The sequence below is a fragment of the Hippopotamus amphibius genome, chromosome 4 (assembly GCF_030028045.1).
Source record: "Hippopotamus amphibius kiboko isolate mHipAmp2 chromosome 4, mHipAmp2.hap2, whole genome shotgun sequence".
In the NCBI taxonomy this organism is placed as follows: domain Eukaryota; kingdom Metazoa; phylum Chordata; class Mammalia; order Artiodactyla; family Hippopotamidae; genus Hippopotamus; species Hippopotamus amphibius.
Genome location: NC_080189.1, coordinates 14,996,304 through 15,019,598, shown reverse-complemented (window position 1 = coordinate 15,019,598; position 23,295 = coordinate 14,996,304). Strand labels below are relative to the sequence as shown.

The 23,295-nt window shown below is 47.5% G+C and overlaps 1 protein-coding gene and 1 non-coding gene across 3 annotated transcripts in view; one reads left to right on the top strand and one right to left on the bottom strand.

The window, feature by feature from the left end:
- Positions 1 to 13,607, bottom strand: part of HIPK2 (homeodomain interacting protein kinase 2) — a 187,589-nt gene extending 173,982 nt beyond the window's left edge. For both annotated transcript variants that reach the window (XM_057731960.1, XM_057731961.1), the window contains exon 1: positions 13,423 to 13,607. In XM_057731960.1, coding sequence (XP_057587943.1) covers positions 13,423 to 13,441 — 19 coding nt within the window. In that variant the 5' untranslated portion in view covers positions 13,442 to 13,607. The remainder of the gene's footprint in view (positions 1 to 13,422) is intronic.
- An 8,173-nt stretch (positions 13,608 to 21,780) lies between these two features.
- TRNAW-CCA (transfer RNA tryptophan (anticodon CCA)) lies at positions 21,781 to 21,853 on the top strand. The gene has a single exon. It is a non-coding gene; the product is annotated as a tRNA-Trp (tRNA).
- The last annotated feature ends 1,442 nt before the right edge of the window (positions 21,854 to 23,295 follow it).

The following is a 23,295-nucleotide window of genomic DNA, read 5'->3' as shown; positions in this document are numbered from 1 at the left end:
AGCATACTTCCCATGGTCTATTTAGTATCACGTTTTTCACACTTTTTGGTATTTTTTGTTGGGGATTTTTAAATTACCTCCCGAGCATAGTGATGAAGGGCTGTCTAGTGTTCCCAAGTGCAAGGAGGTTGTGATGTATCTTACAGAAAAATATGTGTTTTAGGTAAGCTTCATCCAGGCATGAGTTATAGTGCTGTGGGCTGCGAGTTCAATGCTAACCAATCAACGATATATATTAGGTGTCTTTAAACAAAAATACACACAAAACAAGGTTAGACACTGATCAGTTGATGAAAATATGAGCAGAGGCTCGCAGGAAGCTAATCCTAGGAGCGGTAGCTCATCACCCCCTAGCCCAGCATCTGTGGTGCCTTCACAGAACATAACTACAGCAAAAAACAAGAATGGCTACATTTGGGGGGCAAAAATCAATAAAATTTGGTGATGGATTAAATATGAAGTAAGACAAAGTCAACGATGACTCTCAGGTTTCTGATGTGAAGTACTGGGTGGAAGGAGATGCTGTTTATGAAGATAAAGATTTCTGGAAGAAGCACGTATTTCAAGTGGTTGACCAAGATGTTTTTCCTTTGTACACGTTAAGTCTGAGATGCTTGCAAGACATCCAAATAGAGATGTCATGTAGATTGCCGGTTTTATGACTCTGGAGCTCAGAAAAGAGGTCTAGGTAAAGGGACCACTTTGGGAGTCACTGACATACAGAGATGGTGTTTGAAAGCCCCTGGGAATGGTATGTCCTCCCCCTGCCCCGACCTGCCAGAGCAGGAGGAACTCTGTGCCTTCCTGAATCAACAGGCTGGTGAATTTAAATCTTATCTAGGTGGTTTGATTTGTTTAATATAAAAACACTTAGTGGAGGAAATCAGTCTGGTGGTCTATATCTAGAACAGGATAAACGTTCCTACCCCTTGACTTAGCAAGGCTTCTTTGAAGAACCGATCCTAAAATTCAGACACCCCTTAATGTCACAATGAATGACACTGAGAAATGAGTCGCGATAGAGAAGCCAGAAACAACCTCAGCGTTTGGGGACTGTTACACTAACAAAACTGCTGATATTTTCCTCCGTGATTTCTTCCACAGATTCTAAGCTTAGAAATTTCAATCCCTCCAGAGGTTTAACAAACATCCACTCCTGTTTCCTTCAAGCTTTCTTAAAAAATGGATTTTTTTAATCCATTGATAAATTTACCTTTATTCATTAAAATGCAGGCTGCTTCAGGGTAGGGGTGTTCATCTGCTTTGCTCATCGCGGTACCCCGGCACCCAGAACAGTCCCTGGCATACGGAACGTGCTCAACAGACTTCTGTTGAATTTAACATTTTAATCACATGGAATTTATGTTGGTATAATGATGTGAGGTGATAATATCCGTTGAGAGTTTTCAAATTGCTGTCACGTGGTCCTATTCCCATTTGTTAAATCAGGTTTCCTTTCCCCACTGCTTCCTGAAACCTCCTTCATCATCTATTAAATGCTCACAGACAACAGGATCTTAAATCTGGCGCACCTTTTCTGCCCACTGATGGGTCTGTCAAGTTTCGTGCCAAACCTGAAGCTTTATGGTTTGTTTTAACACATGGCAGGGCTGGCCCTTCCGTGGCTCTTATCTATCAGTCCTGACTGTTCTACACAGGCCACCTTATCTTTCAAGAACACCAACAGAAATCAGTTTCTCAAATTTTAAAACATTTATTCAGATTCTGATTGAAACAAAGAACATTTATATTGGGGGGCAGAGCTGGCACATTTACAAATTTCACTGTCTTATCAAGGAAGGGATTGGGAAGACTTTCTGCTTTGCAGCGAGAGCCTGGTGGGCAGGGGTGGGAGCCCTGGATCCAGGTCACCTGTGAGCGGCTGAAACTTCCAGAGCCTCCGGGAGTTTAACACAGCGGGGGCAGAACCTACCATTACTCCAGCATTACTATAGGATTCAATGAATTAATGTAACTGAAACCTCAGAACAGAATTGGCAATACCAAGGGCTCGGTAGGTGTTAGCTGTTATCTTTTCATAACTTTTTTCTTAGAGGTCTCAGGAAGGTTACTCTCAGATTTCTGTTTCAGCTGCTCAAATGGGCTCACGGCTGGGCTGTCCCTTACTATACCCTCCTACAAGCCAGCTACCTGACCAAGTGCACTTGACACTCACCACCTCACTTGTTCCTAATGGATGGAGAGGAGGAGAACAGAACAGCAGAGCAGGCAGCTGTGGGGTGGTGGGACGGGTGTCTGCGACATTAACGCTCTAGCACATCAGCCTCTGCCGTGGCTGCCCCGGCTCCAAGAAGGATCCCGGATCCTTCCTACTGGGGTTAACTGTGCATCTCCTCGCTGTCTGTGGCACAGACCACTCCAACTGCCCCGTGAGGAGCTGGGCGGTCGGCTGGTCGGTCAAGACAAGAGCACACTCCGGCATTTGGAGGGCTCAAGGCCTGGCTTATGAGACCATGGACAGGTTATTTAATATCTCTAAGCCTCAATTTCCTCTTCCGTAGATGAGGAAAATCACAGAGCTCTTATGTCAATTAATAATAACATATTATTGTGAGAATGATACCTGCCCATTCTATTCTGGGGCCCCAGTGCCAAACTGGATGAACTACAGACTGGTCGGCCCTGGAGAGAGAACGAGAGAAAGTAGCCCCTGCACGAACCAACGGGCCCTGGAGAAGATGGGGCCTCGTGCCTCCTGGAGCTGAGTCAGGAAGGCTGGAGGCCATCTCACCCATGAAGAGCAGTAGAGCAAATATTGCCCCGCCAGGCCTCCGACTCCCACAGGTCCAAGGAAAGTTTTCATCAAGCAACTGTCCTCTGATTTTAAATACACACTGATTTCTCATTCTGAATGCATTCCTCTAAAACAGGGATTCTCAATTAGAAATGTAAACTCTAAAGCCCCACCCCAGACCTAATGAAACAGAAACTCTGAGGGTGGGGCCCAGTGATTTGTTTTAACAAGCCCTCCAGGTGACTGATGGTTTCCAAAGCTGGAGAAGCACTTCTCCAAAACAGCTCCCTACACAAATACTCCCCAAAGAGAGTCCCAGTGTACCTGCACTTGAACCCTGACGCCTACGTGTATAACCAGGCAGACACACAGCCAAGATACACAAAGTCAAACAATGAGCAGGTAGGTAAGGAGCCTGGCTAGCTGCGGGGAGGTGAGTGGGAAATAATAAGCAGGTGGAAGCAGAGGTGCCATGACATCAAGGGAGGACAGAAGGAGGAGAGGCTGCCTCTGTCAATGGCTGAAACAGACAAAACAGAAGAGCTGCTGGATTGACTAGGCTCTCAGACAAGTTTCACTGTGGGAGGAACATACTGCCTCCTGAGCTTTCCTTAGCCAGCAACAGGAAATGGGCAGTTTCATCAGCGGTGCTTTATGGAGCAACCGTAAGTACAAGATCAAGGTTGAGGAGGGAAAGAAAGGAGCAGAGTATCCAGTGACGCAATCAGCAGCCATAACTTGTATAAACAGGAAACATTTCGAGTTGCCTTTGTTGCCCAAGTTTTTATAGCAAGAAGTCCCCTTATCAGCCCTGCCCTTAGAACAGGGTAACAGGGGTTCCAGCCCTAAACCCTATACTTTCAAGGCCCCAGTCACACCCCTCACCAAGGGAGACGTGTCCCCAGGGTCACCGGCTGGGCCCCTGTCCTCTTCCAGACCATGCTCCGGGTCCCTGGTAATCCCTGTCCAAAAGGCCTCGCACTCACTTGCAGGCCTTCCCCAGGTAGGGCCTTGTGGGTGCACACAGGGGCCAGGCAGATGGCCAGAAGGCACCCCTAGGTCCGCAGGGAGGTGGAGGTGGTCGTAGGTTGGACACACAAACCAGGAATCAGTGGGCTGCAGGCTGCCCTGCACCATCGCCCTGGGATTCACCAGTGTCAAGTCGAGCCATCCCTTCCTGTGAAGGTCTGTGTGTTCAAATACATGAAGGGTTACTCATCTGGATGGAAGAACTTCCAAAGGAGGCAGGGAGCAGCACAAGACAGAAGGCACCCCGACAGGATCCTATCTGGGGTCAGAATGGCATCCCTGACAACAGGGACGCGTTCAAGTTTTGGTCACATCAAAGGGAAAGAATGACTCGAAGCTCTACCTTGGGAAATCAGCATTTTTAAAAAAGTTTATTTTTTTTTTTTAATTTTTATTTTTGGCCGCACAGTGCAGCTTGTGGGATCTTAGTTCCCCAACCAGGGATCAAACCTGGGCCTTCCGCAGTGAAAGCATGGAATCCTAACCAACAGACCGCCAGGGAATTCCCAGCATTTTTTTTTTTTTAAAAGCCACTTAATGACTGAAAGGTGCTCTGAGGTTCTGTGAAACTCATCACAATTATACTGGTTTCTCTCCTGTGATTTTTTGTTTGTTTTTGTTAATATGGAGTTCATGGTGACAAGCTGCAAACTTTCTCAGGAAAACGTTAAGAAACAACTTCCTAACAGAAGGCTCTTTAAACACTGGAGCTGAGGGCATGTGGCCTTGCTCTGCTCGGGATGGTGGGAAACAGCCCCCCAGGATGGGCTCAGGGAGGCGCTGTGGGCAGTAGGGCACCCAGCAGGACCAGAGCCCAGGACCTCCCCCAGGCCTGGGGAGAAGGTCTGTAGCTCTGAGAGCCTCACGGGACCCATCACCGTGGAGCGCCTGCTGGCGGTGCAGCCCAGTGACGCCCCACTCAGTGGTCAGTGTCCTGGAGTTTCTGGGCCCACAGCCAGGACGGGGGTGGGGCGGCCTCACTCTGCCCCCCTCCAACTCTCAAGGCGATGCTGAGGCAGCCTCTCCACTGCTCCGGGCCTCAGCTTCCTCAAGTGTCAAAGGTTGATACGAATGTGTGAAGACTTCCCTTGGGTTATATTGTGACCCAGTAAGATCCTGAGATACTGTGATGCCAGTGTAGAATGTGAGACAGCCTATAAAAAGAAGAGATTCTTTAGAAAAACAGAGTATAGTCACCCCTTGGTACCTGAGGAGTATTGGTTCCAGGACCCCTGTGGATACCAAACTTCTCATATGCTCGAGTCCTTTATGTAAAACAGCGTAGTATTTGCATATAACCTATACACATCGCTTGTTTACTATAAATCAGCTCTAGATTACTTCTAATACCGACAATGTAAATGCTAGGTAGATAGTTGCCGGGTGCACAGCAAATTCGAGCTTTGCTTTTTGGAACTTTCTGGATTTTTTTTCCCCAATATGTTCAATCCATGGTTGGTTGAATCCACGGATGTGCAAGCTGTGGATACAGACGGCAGACTGTAAGTATCATGGTGCCGCTAACACCAGCAAGCTTCCCTGGTCCTAGGTCACCGCCATAGGGGTACAGAGGAACATGGACAGGAACAAACACCCGGGAAGCCCTGGATCAGGCACGCTGCTAAGTGCTCTACCATGCTCTCCCATGTGACCCCAGCAACAGCCCAGGGCGGTCATCACGGTGCACACGCCTTCCCCTGCACCACGTGGCTCATCCTCCGGCTGCCTCACTCCATTATATCCAGGCTGGGAAAAATCACCTTGTGCCAGTACCACCTTGATTATATTGGTCCCCTTCTCCACAACCATAGAATGTGTCTCGGATTAGAACCCATTTTAAGCCTTTCAGCAACTGATCCCAAATACTTACCGTTTGCGTCTGCTGGTCTATTTTGCGCTTACCACTCCAGCCAACCAAAAATGACTTTGCAAATGAATTCCATCATGCACTCTGCTTGTTCACCTGGTTACGCCAGCACAAGAGCTTTGACGGTTTCTGTTGTCGCTCCGGCCGGGAAAACCTCACTAATCCAACATCTTTGGAAATAGGTCGATCCACAGAATTGATCTATATAAATTAATTTCCCCTCTTCCAGTAATTTAACCCTTTAAGAGGCCTTAAATCCTTTTTGGGGAGTAAGTCATGGTATAATTAAATGAAACAGTTTCTTCATTTTAACCATTTTCTAATGGAAACATTTCTGTAATACATTAGAGAAACCCCCAGTCTCAGTTAACGGAACATAATAAGTATCGATTAATCTTTTCCTGATGGTGCAGGTCACACTTAATGAATAACAGTGATCACGGTGTGCTGGAGCCGCAAGTACACATGCCTCAGGGGTGTGTGCCCCCTCCCCAGGCCTGCCCGCATCACGAGTTTCCATGAAATTCACTTTCCTGCAGAAGCTCCTACTATCAGCCTGGATTCTGGTGAGGAGGTGCAGTGACACAGAACTCAGGAGGGTGTAACTTGCTGGCTTTCTGCACAATTTCAAGAAGTTACACGTTGCTTTTTGTCAGAGCTCTATAAATTCTTTATGAGAGAAAAAAATAAGATCAAACTACCACAACCAGCAATGAACCAGTTTTCCAACTCACCTTACCACGTGACTTTTAAAAGGATTCCAGACACACATATCATTAAAATGTGCTTCCTTAATGCTATGAAACCAGAAGTTCTATATACAACCAGTATGATGCATCACTTTTCTTATGATAAACCCTTGGAAAATCATTTTATGTTGTGAATAACAATTCCATAGGGTGAATCAAAAGGGTAATAATGATATAGAGGAAAACAGTAAAAACATAGGGGAAAAAACCTTATTTCATCAGGATGCAATCACTAACTATGAGAACCCAAAGTGCTTTTCTACCCAATGTTATGGTAGGTTCTGCTGGGATCTTTCACTGAGGACAGAGAGCACAACTTGGGGGAAAATGCCCTTGTCCACTCATACATTAAACTGCATTCTTTCTGTGACAATGAAGGTTTTATAAAGTCTGCAGCATTAGCACATGCAAGAGTCAATCAATCTTAATTCTGCTTAAACATAGTGGCATTTAATTAATCAGAACCGACTAGAGCAAAAGAAGTTAGGCAAGAATTGCTAAAACAGACCACTTTCAAAAACACTACAAATCTCTTCAATGCCATGTTTAGAAATAAGTGGCTGTAAAACCACAAAATTATCTTGCAGTTTTAAAGGTCTGCTGCTTTTTTTTGCTGGTTAACTGTTTCACTAGCTTACTTTCTAATGGCAGAGTCACCCATCAGAAAATTGTGAGTTGAATGGCTCTGCCTATCATATCTTCTGCCTTTTCCATTGGCTCTAGACCGAAGATGGAGGAATATGGGCTGCAAGCCTGACCCGCAGCCACTCTCATGAGCACCTCGCTGGAAAACAGGTATGGCCTTCGCTGACTCAGAACCTCTAAAGAATCTGACAAACTCCCTTCTAAATCTGGATGAATCAATATGACACTGAACTGTCAAGATTCTTCTGTGCACTCTCTCCTCTTCTGAGAGTAGTTCAACTTTTTTTAAGACATGTCAGCTGTACTCTGTCGGATCTGGTAAGTGAAATAAGGTTCTGAAGAGCTGCAAGGAGAGGGGTGAAATCCAAAGGGTCAAGCGGAAGATGGCATTGTTGGGGTGAGGGATGGTTAGACACAAGCATGTACAAGAGAAATAAAGACCCAGGACCGAGAGGAGAGCAAGCGAAATATGAGTCACCAGTCCAGGGCTGGTGTGACGTAGGTTATTACTTAGATACATGAAAAGCAGGAGTCAATTCAACAAGTACTTACGAAGCACCTACTAGGTTTAGGAGCTGCACAGCTACTACGGGGGACACAAGGGTGACTCAGACTTGGTTCTCGCCCTCCAGGGGCTCACCATGAGATGAGAACCCTGCAGTTGATTTTCCTGTATATGTTGTACTAATGAGATCGTTATTAAAGAACTGCCTTCAGTTTTGATCACCACCATTATTTTCTCAGTGTGGAGAAACTAGACATATTTCAGAGGGAGTGGACCCAAAACAGACTCTGTGAGGAAGAAGTGACAGAGACCCAGTTATTATCTCCAAGTATATGAAAGGTTTCAGAGAAAGGAACTGAGTAAAAGAGAATAGGTTTCAATGACAGCAGACGAGATCTCAGGCCGGCCCAGGAATTTCTTGACAATTGGATTAACAGAATACTGGAATTGGTCACTGAGGGAGTTCCCAGTGTGGCCTTTTCCTGGAAAAACTTTTCTTTGGGTGAATGGAGAATTCCAAGTCACAGCCACTCACCTTCCTGAAGGCAAAACGGTGAACTAACTTCTCCCAAGGTCCTCTCCTGCTCTGGGCTCCATGTTCCCCAGAGATGGAACTGGGTTTTCTTAATCCACAACTTTCTTCCCCAAGGGATCTGCTGAGTGACCACCCGCTCTACAACCCCACCAATAAGTACCACAAAGCTACCTGGAATTAAAGATCTCAGCCAGGCAGCAAAGCGAAGAATTAATTCTCCCACAGACACATAAGATGAATGGATCCACTGGCCATGGAGTTGGTAACGCCAAATGCTAAAACCAGAAAGTTCCAAGCAGCATGTGCAAATTAGAAATGTAAGGCGTTTACAAAGATATGAAATGTAATAAAAGAGGAAGACAGAATCTTCTGTAAATTAGAGATGGTAATTTCCAAGGAAATTTCTAAGGAAATTTGTAACAGGTATTTTCTACATTCAGAAATAGTTTTTCAATTCCAAATAAAGGAAATATTTCAAGAGAAAAAAGGGAAATGGGGTCTTCCCTTTACACCTCAAGAAACATGAGCATGTAAGAATTAAGAACTGCCATGCAGACACACGCGCACACGCGCACACACACACACACACACACACACACACACACACACACACACAGGCATTCCATCTTGAGTCAGACCACGGTCCAGTAAGCTCATGCTTAGTTTTGACTTTCACTTCCCACGCACCCTGAACTCGAGGACAGGGACCCCGCATAAATGTCTGTGAAATGGATGTTTTAAAGAAGTGCCCTGCCTGCAAAGCAGGGGTGATGGTCCCCACTTTCTGGGTCTGTTAGGGGGACAAGCGAGTCAATGTGGGTAGAGGGTGTGCCACAAACTAAGTGGGGTCTAAGTCGCAATTACTGCCATGAACTTCAGGCATCTTGGTTTCTTTTCGGGGAAAAATAAAGACCTTCCTCTATCCCAGATTTTCCATTTTCCTTCTCTACCTCCAATCCCTCCCCCCTCCCCAACAGGGTACTGCCATACGAAATGGAACTATTATGAGTTTGGGCCTTTCAGGTTCACACTCCGTCGGAGGTTATAAAACATCTGCTGGCATTACCCTGAACCTTGCCTTTGACAGCAATCTGAAGAGCTCCAACTGTTGTCGTAAGAGCACCAGAAAGCACTGGCAAATGACCCTGTTCAGAGAACAATAAACAATGTTCACGTATCATACCCTCCTGATCGTCTCTGCTTTGTTCCATATACACCTCAAAGGTGGTTCCTTTAAGACGGGTCTCCATGGGAGGAAGGAAGAGAGAAAGAAACATAAAAAATAAAGTATGCAGAATATGAGCAACTGCAGCTTGCAGAAGCACCAGATTTTCTTCTGTAGGAAAATTATGTTTGATGCCTTGATCCCAGACCCTGGCTCGTGGTCGGGTGGGGCCCTCCCCTCCGAGGAGGCCCTTGCTGGGTAAGCCACCTCTGGGCGCTCCCTCTCCCGGCCTGCCGCCTGGGCTACGAATGGATCCTGATTAAGGGCAAAGATTATCTTTCACGCTTTGGGATACCTTTCCAGAGGCACAGCTGCAGCCCCTGAAACTCCGTTCTAACGGTCTGCTGCCTCATTTTTAAAGTGGCAGAGAATGTGCCGCTAGAGAAGAGAAACCCTCTACCTTCAACCAGCAGCAGCTCAGTGGGAATAGAGAATCTGGAAGGGTCACAGAGGGGGGTCAAAAAAGGCTCTTTCTTCTGTGGCCATAGGGGGTTTATGGTTGCTGGTGCCCAAACTGGAAAAGGAAGAGCAAGAGATTCATAATTGAAATGTTGTTATTATTGGTTTTCTAAACTATTTGTGGGTTATTCTTTCCCTGGAGTCATCATGCCTGTAAGCAGCTCAAAAGATAGAGGGATTTAACACGTACTGAGAAAATGCCTACTACAGCCAGGCGCTTTACATACACTCGTTTCTAATGGAGCCCTGGCACAATCGAATAGGGCTTTTTAGAAAAAACCAAAAAGCTCAGAGAAGTTAAGTAACATGCCCAAAGCCCTATTAGCTAGATTCAAACCCTAGGTTTCTCTGATTCAAGTATTTGTACCACACCGTCCGGGATAAGGGATAAAATTAATGAGCCTTGATTCACTCCTCAAATGTGGTGAGAATGAAAACAATATTTATACTTACTAATTTTAAAAATATAAAACATAAACACAGGAAAAGATATTTTTGAACATGTGTCATTAAATTCTGTTAATGGAAAATGATTCAGAATCCATTTCTTGGTAGGTGTCTTCAGGCCCATCTGATGACAGACTTCAGCACTACAGTTTTGGGAAGTCTGACTATATACGCCAACACTAGTGGACACAGCCCAGCCCAGGTATGGTGGAACATAATTAACGTGGGATTTAGGGTCCACTAATTCAGAACCTGTGGCACTACAGACCTGTGTGGTTGGCCTTTGCACTACATATTGGGAAAAGCCTTGCTAAGCAAGTTGATGGAGTAAACATAATCGCAAGGCAAATGTTTAACCTTTAAAGAAGTTTAACTTGATCAGTACCAAGCCACTGAAAACTAAGGTGCTATTTATAAACCTATCCTTAAAAGCAAGTCGCGGAAGACTGATTATACTTTCCTACCCATTAATCTGTATTATCAAACATACTCTGTTTCAAACTGGACATTTCTCTCTAAAAACCTGGCAGTTCAGAATGCTCCACTAATGCACTCACACCTTCATGCCAAATCCCAGCCTGCAGCAACTACACCCCATTTAAATAAATGAGTACACCCCCAAATTCCAGCTGAAATGCCTCACCTGTCATTATCCTTCTCCTGAGAAGAACCCCATATTCAATCTTTTAGTAGCTTGAAAACTATTAGAAATCACTCTTCTTGGAGAATTCCACCGGAAAAGCCCTGCTCCTTCAGGATACACACAAGGAGTCCATGTGCTCCGATCAGGATACAGTAAAAATCACGTTCGCTAAATCCAGAGGACATCGCCAAGGAGGGAGAAAGGAGGTCACTGGAGTGTTAGAGGCACTCATCACAGGAAGTGAATGTGGGTATGGCAATAAACAATGCTCGATTATAGAGGCCACCTGTCTGCTTTAGAACATGATCAACAGTCTCCCTTAAAAAAGACCCAGGCCTAAGCTTGTGCAGAGTGATGCTGGGACTGGCTGAGGAAGGGTGAGGAGGAAGAGTAGGAGAAGAATTACAGAGATGTGCAGAAACTCTCACGGAATCCAAGGGCACACAGCACAGGCATAATTAAGGGAGCACACAGACAAGACGGAGGGAAACCCAGGGCTGACAGAGACGACCACGGAGGGCACCCGGGACACAGGAGGCAGGCTTGCAAATTTAAAAAGGGAGCTCCTGAGACCTTTGAGATCTGTGATTATTCTTAAACCACAACATCTAACACACCCACAAGTGTCATGCACGAAAAGAACACTGTAGGAAGAACAGGAGTGCCAAGTCTTGGCCCTGGGGGTATGGCCTACATTCCACATGGATTTAGAATGAAAGGAACAGGAGGAGAACAGCACGGTTCCCAGGATGGCTTTCCACAAAGTTGACAAAATACATCCCAACCCACATACCCAGCCCCTTGTGAAAGGGAAAGCAGCCGTTTACTATAGTTCTGAATTCAATGCCAAGTTCCTTCTCCAATGCTCACCCGGAGCGTCCAGCAGAGGGAGTCTCAAAGAGGTACTTAATAAAGAGAAAATTGTTTCATTTTAACACTCCATAGACAGTGGGAGCATTGACTGTAGCCCCCTCCCAGAGACACAGACGAACAATGAATGCCCGACTGAGTCCTCCTAGCATGTTCACAGAGCCACCGGCTCGCTCTATTCTGCGTGGTGGAGTGATCAGAAATTTCGTTTTGTTTTGTTGAATGGTTAAATGGACCTTGTGTTCTTCAGAATCAAAGAGGAAAGCCCCTGGAATAACATCTCTCTGTTGCCTTCTAAACAGGCCCCTTTGTTTCTAAGAGAGTCTGAAAAAAAATATTTACAGTCCATAGGTTATTTACAGCCTCGTTATCCAGGGCCTGACTGGTAACTTTATTCCATCCAGAAACCCAATTCATTTGGAGCCCTGGAACTAATAACAGATTTTCTTTTCAGATAAGTTTTTTTTTTTTAATCTGCCTTTATAACAGAGATAAAACTACTAATGCGTTCCCTGTCTCAATCGCCCGGACTGGTCTCCGGATTTACAGGGGATTAAAATCTCCTCGCCCCTCCTCTCTGTTCCCCACAAACCCCTGCCCCTCTCATCTGCTACTTCATCCACAGAATATCTGAACAAAACCGAAAGAAAGCCAGATGGACTGACGCTAAAAAGTATGTAAAGACTGCTACTTCAATGATTTCATGAGAAAAACATTTTCACGATGAAAATGACGGGAAAAAAAAAAAAATCAGGCACCCTTTGGTTCAAAATCCCTCCTACTACAAGCACACAAAAAACACACCGAAGTGTAAAAACTTAGTTGATTCCGGTCTGATTTCTGGCTGGAAGCTGACAGAGCTGACTGAAGAGAAACGAAAGAGAGAGGGAGTGCAGGGGACACGGAGTGCGTGCCTTCCGTTCTTCTCTTTCTTCCTACAGACAGTCAGATGGGAAAAAGGACCGAACGCCAGGTGAAGGTGCACGACGCAGGTTTCCCCGGACCGATGGAGGCGAACAGACGCCCTGGCTGCTTCCCCGACTTGAAACCCTAAACTAATGCGGGGAGACTGGAGCCTCTCTCATTGTTCTGCCCGGGTCTGAAATGGACTTTTCCTCTCTACCCCGTCTCGTCACCTAGCCCCGCACATTCCGATCCGACAGCCCCCCAAAATCCAGAGCCTCGCGAAGGATAAAGGAGCGTGGGGTGGGAGTGGAGGGACGTGGGAAGGTAGCTGCGAGGACGGAGTGCAAGGCAGACTCTCCTAAAGGTAATCTTCCTGGGGGGGGGGGGAGGAGGAGGAAAGCTACCCCGCATCACCTTTATTTACTGCGAATCAATAAAAAGCACCGTCATGGGTCTGTCGGTTCCCCGGAGCCCCCCTCCCAATTTCTTTTCTTCGGCCGGTGGCCCACCCTCGCACCCCACCCCGCCCCCGCCTCTTTCTCCAGCCTGGAAATAAGATCTGTGCGATCCCGGATCCCGGCCGTTCGCCGGGCGCGGGAGGGGGCGGCGGGGAGGGGGCGGGCGGCGGGTCGGAGCCCCGGGGGTGGGGCGCGGGGGCGCGGGGGGCGCGGCGGCGGCGGCGGGCCGGGGGCCGCCCGGCGAGGGGCCGCGGGCAGAACAAAGCTGCGGGGGCCGCGGCGGCCGGGCGGCGCGGGGCGAGCGGGGTCGGCGGGCGGGCGCCGCTTACCTTCGTACACGGGGGCCATCGGGGCCGGGGTGTCCGCGATTCATGGCAACGGAGAAGGGAACGCGGCGCGCGAGCTCGGCCCCCCCAGCCTCAGTCGGAATCTGCCATCTTGAGCCTGTGTCTCCGCGCTCGGCGCAGCCGGGGCCGCCGGCGCCCGCATCACCGCCTCACTCGGCCGGCGCCGGGGGAGGGGGCCGGGCGCCGCCGCCGCCGCCGCCGCAGCCGCCGCCGCCGCCGCCACCGCCCGGGCCCTGCGCGCGGCTCCGGGGCGGCCGGCCGGCCGGGCGGGCGCAGCGGCCGAGGCCGAGGGCCGCGGCCCCCGAGCGGGTCCGCGGTGGGGCGGGAGCCGGGGCGGGCAGCGCGCGGCCAGTCCCCGGCCGGGGCTCAGCTCAGCATGGCTGTGCGTGGGGGCTCCGGCAGAAAAGTTGCACGGGAGGCGGGGGAGGGGCGGGAGGAGCCGGGGGAGGGGCGGGGGCGGGGGGCGGGGGCGGGGGCGGCGGCCGAGCGCGAGCGAGCGAGCGAGCGAGCGAGCCCGGGGAGCGGAGTCCGCGCGCAATCGAGCGCCGATGGCACGGATGCGAGGCGGGGAAGGCCGAGCCGAGGGCAGGAGCGGGCAGTGGCTGGGGGGGGGAGGGGGGGGCGGATGGGAGGAAGCGAGCGCAGCGAGGGAGGCTCCGCGGGGCCGGGGTGCGCACGCTTCAGTTCTGATTGGCGAAGGGGAGCCGGTCCCCGGGGGTAGCAGCCAGAACTTTGTGTGCGCGCGCGAGCCGGGCGGTGGGGGGAACGGACGGGACGGGGAGTCCCGGCCCGCAGCGGCTCGCCCCTTCTCGCACCTGGTTGGCGCTCGCCGAGATCGGGGCGCAGTGAATGAATGGAGGAGTGGGCGCACGCCGTCCTCGGGGGGAGGATGAGTGAGCGGAGGAGCTTTTGAAATCCAAATGAGGTCAGAGATGCAGGAGCCATTCCTTGCACGCTTAAGAAATGCAGACCCCGGGTGGTCGCTGGATTCCTGCGGGAATCTGGTTTCCGCCCTGTCCTCACGTCTAGGATGTCCTGCGGGCAGCCTGCAACCCCCATAACCTGCACGGGTGGTTCCCACCGACTCGTTCCCAGGCCTCTGCCCTCCTCGACGCTCTCTTGGAACCGCGCTTCAACTAAACACTCCAGACTCTCCCCAGCCCAGAGCCTCGCCAGTTCACTCCTGCAGCTGCGTCCTGGATTCTTTGATAGGCTGCCCTGCCATCGCCCCCAACTTAAGAAGACTGGAGCCTTCTCTTAGGCAGTGTTTTTGAAACTGTAGATCGTGACACATAAATTGATGGTAAAAGATATTCAGTGGATAGCAACCAGTTTATTAAAATAATGCAGTGTACTAGAATAGAAAATATTAGACTCATTGCCCTTAGTAAGAGTAACTGTTTGTTTTATAAACCTTTTGTTTCCGTTATATATACTGGACAACTGTGCTGGACCACGATACAAGTTGTATTTCCTGCTGTGGGTCATAGGTCAAAAACAGTTTTAAAATCTGTATTTGGGGAATGTAAAATAATAACCAAACCCATTATTTTCCCACTACATCTTATCTTTTCCAACCTCCAAACCCTGTGTCACACCTTCCGCCCCCCCCCCCAGGGCCAAAAAAAAACACCCCAAAACCAGCCCTTTCACGTACTTACCTAGTTTTGTTAGTAGCACATCATTCCCCCTTTGTCTCAGGATGACCTTTGACTCTGCCATCTTCCTTGCCCCCATATTCAATGTACACTTTGCCCTGCTTCTCTTAGCCTAATGTCACTCACATTTGCAGAATCCTAGACGACCATTGCTAACCAAGGTTTCAGAGAGCATCTGGGCTGGCCACGCCCTTTTAGAATTGGAAAGGTGAGGCCCAGAGATTGCCCAGTATCACACAGTATTATATCTTAGAGTTCAGTATGGAAATTCCTTTAAAAACTAAAAATAGAACTACCATATGATCCAGCAATCCCACAGAGAACCATAATCTGAAAAGATACATGCACCCCAGTGCTCACTGCAGTGCTGTTTACAATAGCCAAGACACAGAAGCAACCTAAATGTCCATTGCCAGAGGAATGGATAAAGAAGATGTGGTACATATATACAATGGAGTATTACTCAGCCATAAAAAGGAACGAAATTGGGTCATTTGTAGAGATATGAATGGACCTAGAGACTGTCACACAGAGTGAAGTAAGTCAGAAAGAGAAAAACAAATATTGTATATTAACGGATATGTGTGGAATCTGAAAAAATTGGTACAGACGATCTTATTTACAAAGCAGAAATAGAGACACAGACATAGAGAACAAACGTATGGATACCGAGGGGGAAGAGGAGGTGGGATGAATTGGGAGATTGGGACTGACATATATACACTATTGATACTATGTATAAAATAGATAACTAATGAGAACCTACTGTATAGCACAGGGAACTCTACTCAATTCACTTTGCTGTACAGTAGAAACTAACATAACATTGTAAAGCAACTATACTCCAATAAAATTTTTTTTAAAAAAAGAGGAAGAAAACAAAATATCTATCATCTGTCATCTATCTATCATCTATTATCTATCTATCTATCGTCTATTATCTATCTATCATCTATTATCTATCTATCTATCTATCATCTATTATCTATCTATCTATCTAATCTATCTATCTATCTTAGGGTTAAGCTCTTGGCTTCCACTCTGGTGTTCTTTGCTTCATACAATCCATTGATTCCTTTCCTTCTGTCCCCCTGCCATCCTTTACTGGTTTCAGCCCAGTTCACCCTAAGCACTTCCACCTTCAAAACACACAGTTCTGACCATGCCATGCTCCTGCTAACATCCTTCAAGGAGTCAACCTCTGCATGTAGGGCTGAGTTTCCTAGCTCCTTGGCTCCTAATCAAGGCAGGCAGGCCCTGACTTACCTTTTCAAGCACATGAGTTCAGCAAGTCACTGCCTCTCCAGCCAGACTGGTTTACTCGCCGTCTTCTGCCAGCCTTGCCCATCTGTGCCTTTGTCCAAGCTGCTACTTTCCCACCAGGGATTCCTTCTCCATCTTCTCTCTTTAACCAGATTCTACCTGTGCCTGACTCATTTCCCCCACAAAACAGCCTGAGGTAGCATGAGATTCAGACAGACCTGGATTCCAATTCCAGCTCTTCCATTTAGTAGCTGTGTGAACTTGATCAAATTATTTAACCTCTCTGGGCTTCAGTTTCTGCATCTTGATTATAATGAGAATAGTAATAATAAGAATGTTCTTGCCTTGCACCTGTAAGTCTCTTTACCATACAGGTATTATGTCTTGTTCCCTGTCCAGTGCTACCTAATGGAACTTTCTGCAGTGATGGAAATGTAGCCATTTAAGGCTGGGGAGTGCATGAAATGTGGCTGGTGTGACTGAGGAACGGAAATTTTCATTTTAATGAATGTTAATAGCCAACAGATGGCTAGTGGCTACCATATTGTATAGCGCATCTCTCAACTGTAGGTTCAGTGGGGGCAGAGACCATCCTGGCTGACGTTATATCCCCAGCAATGAGCACACGGCCTGGCACATGGCAGGTACTGTGCAAATATTTGCTCGGTGAATAATAGCTGTCATTTATTGCATGCTGCCTGTGCCAAGCACGACTTATTTCGTACAGTCCTCCCTACAGCCCCTGGGGTGGGATTAGATTAGAGACAGAGTTTGTATAGAGGGCTGGCAGATAGTAGAGCTCCATAAAAGGTGGTTATTATTCCCATGAAAACCTCCCTGTGACCAATCCGACTGATTTTTATCTCTTCTTCCTCTAGGCTTAGAGAACAGTTCCTGCCTGTCACACACTCTGTTGTACTCTGCATACCCCAATCTAGATGGCTGACTCTCCTTTTCTGTACCGGCGCCCTGTCCCCACAACTGGGTTGGCAGCATCTTGGGGCAAAGTCCATGGCATACTTGTTTGGATGCCCCTCGGCTCAGGGCTTGCGCTGATTCACTTTAGTCATTGCCTCTAACTTCGTCCCGACGGCTGTCCAGCCATGCGTGATCCTAGGCAGTCTCACTCTCTGGAATACCTCCTCTGTCCTCCCGAAATTCATATGTTGAAACCCTAACCCCTGGGAGCTCAGAATATCACTGTATTTGGAGATGGGGGTCTTTAAAGAGGTAATTAAATTAAAGTAGCTTTTTTTAAATATAAATTTATTTATTTGTTGGCTGTGTTGGGTCTTTTTTGCTGTGCGCGGGCTTTCTTTTTAGTTGCTGTGAGTGGGGGCTACTCTTCGCTGTGGTGTGCAGGCTCCTCATTGCCGTGGCTTCTCTTGTTGTGCAGCATGGGCTCTAGGCGTGTGGGCTTCAGTAGTTGCAGCCCATGGGCTCAATAGTTGTGGCTCACGGGCTCTAAAGCGCAGGCTCGATAGTTGTGGCGCATGGGCTTAGTTACTCCACGGCATGTGGGATCTTCCTGGAGCAGGGATCAAACCCGTGTCCCCTGCATTGGCAGGCGGATTCTCAACCACTGCGCCACCTAGGAAGCCCCAGAGGTAATTAAATTAAAAGGCGGTCATTCAGGTGGACGCTAATGCAGTAGAGCTGGGGTCCTTATAAAAAGAGAATTAGGATGGAGACACACAGAGGAAAGACCATGTGAAGACACAGGGAGAAGGAGGCTCTCTGAAAGCTAAGCAAAGAGGTCTTAGAAGAAACCAATCCTGTCTCCGCTTTGATCTAGGAGCCTCCAGAACTGGGAGAAAATTCATTTTGGTTGTTAAAGCCACATGGTTTGTGGTACTTTGGTATGGCAGCCCAAGCAAACTAATATACCCCACTAGAAGGCAAACTAAAATGAAGAAAGATCACCAGCGTCAGCTGAAAACATCTTGAGGATGGCCTCCTTCCCACAGGAAGGGAACCATCTTGGGTGTGGAAACAGAGTCCCATGAAAGGAGAAGATGGAGCCAAACAGACAATGCCCCACCTGCTCTTCAGATGACCGTGACCAGAGCTGACCCATGTGATGCCCAGCTTCAGTAGAAAACGCTCAGCTGAGCTAGCATACTTGGCATCATATAGGTGGGAAGTGTTATTTAAATGAATTTCAATATGTTTTCATGAACTGGCAGATTGAGTTTATTTACCTGTCTTGCTTCCCTCCAGTGACGGCAGTCAGGTGAGAGCAGGATATAAACCCAGCAGTGAAATGCCACTGAGGGAGAGCGTGAGCGCAGGAAGGGAGAGAATCTGAGATGGAGCTCCAGGGGCACCAGTATTTGACAGATGGGAAGAGGGAAGAGAACAGGAGACAGCAGGGAAGGAGCAGGACAACCTGGACTGATGGTCCCTCGACATCCTAGGGCAGAGACCTTTGCAAAGGGAGGTGAGGTCAGCAGTGCTGTGTGCTAATCAGAGGTCTCACAAGATGCAGATGGGGAGCAACAAGAGTTACATTAGTGCCCTTAGTGAGACTAATTATGGGACAAATGTAGGGTTCTTAAATTCAGCCGGAAAAGAATGCCTACTGTTTGATAGGTGGAGATGGGAAGAGGGTCAGGGAGGTGCCAGAAGAGGGCACTAGAGAGCATTCCAGATCCAGAGCACGGCAGAATTCCTGGGGTAAGACATGAGATGGGCCCAGGAGCTAGCACATTTGGCTTAAAGATAGTATGCATTGTATTTAATTTATTTAATAACACATTAGCACCTAGACAGTGTTCTAAGATGTTTACAAATATCAGCTCATTTAACAAATCCAATATTTTACACTACATAGAACTCTAGGTTGCCCAAAGACTGTTTAGCTTCAGTATGCTATGAGAAACACAATAAAGGCAAGAGAACTGGAAAGAACTTAGTAACACCTACAGCAATTACCTCTTCTTAATTTGCCTTTCTACAAAATGGCACGAGTAATATCTTTCTCAGGGGTTAGTAAACATGCGGGAGCTTGGACCTCATTTCAAGCTCAGTTTGCTCACAGGACAAGTGATAGAGGGTCTTTTCTTCATTTATGCCTGCAGTTGTGAAAATGCACAGCATCACAATACCCTCAAAGCCACAAGATGGAGATATTTCTCTTTGTGGCGTATATATAGCAGGTGTACGTGTCTTGTTCTTACGCTCAGGGAGTTCACCGTCCCATGCCTGTGCAAGTTGCACCTTGTTCAGACTTGGTGTGTGTTGCCCTCATTTTCCTTCCTGGTCCTTATTTCTAGGTGGGAGCCTGTGGCTTTGTCTTTGAGGATGTGGCCAGAGGGGGGTAATTCGACTTTTAAGATCATGCCTCTCTCTTGGCCTCTTGCTCTACACGTGTTTTCCTCTCTTCCTTTGACAATGTACGCGTCGCATCTTTCTCTCTGTATCTTTCTGCCTCTTCCACACATTATTTCTTAACAAATCACAATACAGGCCTATATTTTAGTTATTCTTAAGAAAGTACTTCCTATCCTGCTTTAAACCTTTGATCATCTTGATACATTTTGCACGGAACTGGTGTTTAATAACTACAGGAATCCTTAAACAAAGGCTTCAGCGGCAGGGTATTACACCACAGAGGATGTGAAAGACTGGACACTGCATTCAAATCAGGAAAAACAGGAGCTATGGCTTTAAGGGCAAAGGGTAGAGCGAGGCTTGGCAGGGTGAAGGGCATCTGACTGTGGAAATGGCAGCCTTGGAGGAATTACACCAGCAAAATCGGGGGAATAGGGAAACATCATTCATTTTCTGCTTCTGCTCCTAGAAGAAAAATGATCAGATACCTGAACGGGGATACAGGAAAGGCAAAGAGAGCAGGAACAGCATTCAGCGGAAAAGAGTTATGCAAAAAAACAACAAACAAACAAGCAAACAAACCAAAAGCCCAAACCACAATCAGCCTGTGAATGTAAAAGAATCTCTGATGTAGACACACAGAAGATAGGGTGATTTTGTTGGAGGTTTCAGGAATGGCAGATTAGGGTGGATCTGCAGGAGAAAAAGAAGCAATCCAGCCCTGCAGGGGAATTTCTGTGATGGGGGGAGATGGGTAATAGCCTGACATGCAGTCCAGGCTGAACTTGGACAAACTAGGCAGACAGCACATAGAGAGGGCTCTAGCTCAAGAGTGGATATAGAAAGGAGGGTAGACACAGGAAAGCTCTTTTAAAAGCCTGAGGGTCCCGTTAAGCCAAGTTAAACCTAGCTCAGTGATTAATCAGTGGGATTGAGCATTTCTGTGCTGTGCACAGTTTGTATCATAAAGTCTCCTCCCACTGGCATGAAAGAGCCTGCCCTGTGTGGCAACCCCCAGGGGGAGATTGACCGGAATGGCAGAGGGCTGTCAGGGCTGACTCTTTGCTCTGACGTTGCCATGAACTCTTCGATGCCAAATCTAGTGCCCTTTTCCAGCCCCTCCCCTGGTTGATCTCTAGACAAACATTAGTTAGATGCTATTAATTCCTTCATCCTTCTTAAATCAATCCCCTCCCTTTTCATAACAACACACTTCTAAATTTTCCCTTCAACTTTCCTGGTCATTCTCTCTGTCTTTTTTTTTTTCCCACCAAGAAATTCAGTTCATCAAATGTTCAGGGCTTCCTTACTGTGTGTTAGCGTCTATAGCAGGAGCTGGGAGTAAAAAGGGAATAAGCCACAGCACCGCCAACCCCCACCCCTGCCCCCCCCGCTTTCAAAGAGCTCAGGTTTGAAACCTGCAGGTAAAGAGTACAACGCATGGTGAGTATAGCACTTCAAGGATGCACGTGGTCAAACGCTGGCACAGAGGGACAAATGGCAAGGAGTGTGTTTATACAGTGGGGGGAGGTGGGCGTCTGTACCCAGCAGCATAAATTCTGGCAGGGAGACAGTATGCAGAAAAGCATGTGTGTTCCGGATCTGTAAGAAGTCAGAGTATTGCTAAACACAAAGAGCGAGGCCCAGACAGCGATCAGGGCGGAGGCTGAAAACAGAGGCAGAGTGCTGGGTGCCAAGCCGAGGAATCTGGGCTTTACTCTACATGTGCCAGGTGTGGGGAGAAAACGAGTTCCATTTGGAACTGTTGAGTTTAAGGCTCCTATGAGATATTCAGAGAGGGATGCTCAGTTGCTAAGTGGGCGTAGGGGGCAGGGGCATAGAAAAGTTTTTGAGCCAGGAATATGTTACGGGAAGCTAATCCATGGGCGTGGGAGATCACACAGGGAGGGGTTTTATATGCATGGTGGTGTTTTTCAAAGTGTGGTCCTTGGGTCACCTGCATCAGAACCCCGCAGGGGCTTTCTACAGAGGCAGATTCCTCAGGGGGAATCCCAAGCCTACTGACTCAGGAATCTCTGAGAGTCATGCCTGGGACTCTGCATTTTAAATTCATTTCCTAGAGACGTCCCTGGTGGTCCAGTGGTTAAGACTCCATGCTCCCAATGCAGGGGACCCAGGTTCGATCCCTGGTCAGGGAACTAGAGCCCGCATGCCACAACTAAGAGCCCACATGCCGCAACTAAGAGCCTGAACGTTGCAACTAAAAATCCCTCGTGCCTCAATGAAGATCCTGCGTGCCACAACTAAGACCCGATGCAACTAAATAAATAAATAAATAAATATTTTAAAAGAATAATAAATTCACTTCCTAGAAAATACAGTTACAACCGGGAAGTTCAACAGCCTCTGGTGTGAGAAGCTAAGAGTTTAAAGGATGGAACACAGAAGGGGGAGACCTTATCCTTTAAGAGGCTGTGTAGGACTTCCTAGGTGGCGCAGTGGTAAAGAGTCCACCTGCAAATGCAGGGGACACGGGTTCGAGCCCTGCCCTGGGAAGATTCCACATGCCACGGAGCAACTAAGCCCGTGCGCCGCAACTGTTGAGCCTGTGCTCTAGAGCCCGTGAGCCACAACTACTGAGCCCATGTGCCGCAACTATGGAAGCTCACGTGCCTAGGGCCTGCTCCACAACAAGAGAAGCCACTGCAATGAGGAGCCTGCGCACCGCAATGAAGAGTAGCCCCCACTCGCAGCAGCTAGAGAAAGCCCATGTGCAGCAACGAAGACCCAATGCAGCCAATAAATAAATAAAATAAATAAATTAAAAAAAAAAAAGAGGCTGTGTAATTTCCTCTGGGATTAGCTGCCAACCCAGAGTCCTGACATCTTGGAGATGAACTGACTTGGAACCACTAATTTCCAAGCTTCTTGTTAAGTGAGAGGAGTGAGGTCTTTAACAAGCCACCTTCAGCTGGGGGTCCCATAACTTATAGCTAACAGCATCGTAATTTGTATAAGGAAGAATTTAATTTTGTGATTTCCAGATAGCTTTTTAATCACAGCCCATGTGTAGATTTTTAAAAACTATTTCAGTAGCCTCAAAGTGTAATTTTTTAAAATAAACAAAGGATCTTTTGTCATAAGATTCTGAGGACTTTCACTGTAGTGTGAGATAAATTTGAATTTTTAAAGAATTTCTTTTGAAATATGGCAGTATCTTCTGCTCACATTCCATTTGCTGTAGGTGATACACTTAATCGACATTCAGAAACTGCTGATTTGCTTCTCTTTTCTTGAGGAGACGTATACTGCCTGGCTGATTTGAGCTAGTCTGTCTGGTTGAGTTGAATGTTTCGATAGAAGGCAGAACAAGAGCAAAAAGTAAGATTTCTTTTTAATATTCCTGAATTTCCCTGTGTTCTTTCAACACTGTGTTATTGATTCTAAACTCCTGAAGATTAAGTCCTGTGTTAGATAACCATTGAGATGGGAAGGAGGTGAGTAGCAGGGAGGGGTCAGGGTTCTTTCATCAGGAAAATAGGCTGGTGCATAACAAGAATACCTCACTGGGCACCTAAATCTGAACTTTGGGCAAAGCCAGGGCCATGCCTGGGGCAGCCCAGGAGAGCATGTGCTAGAA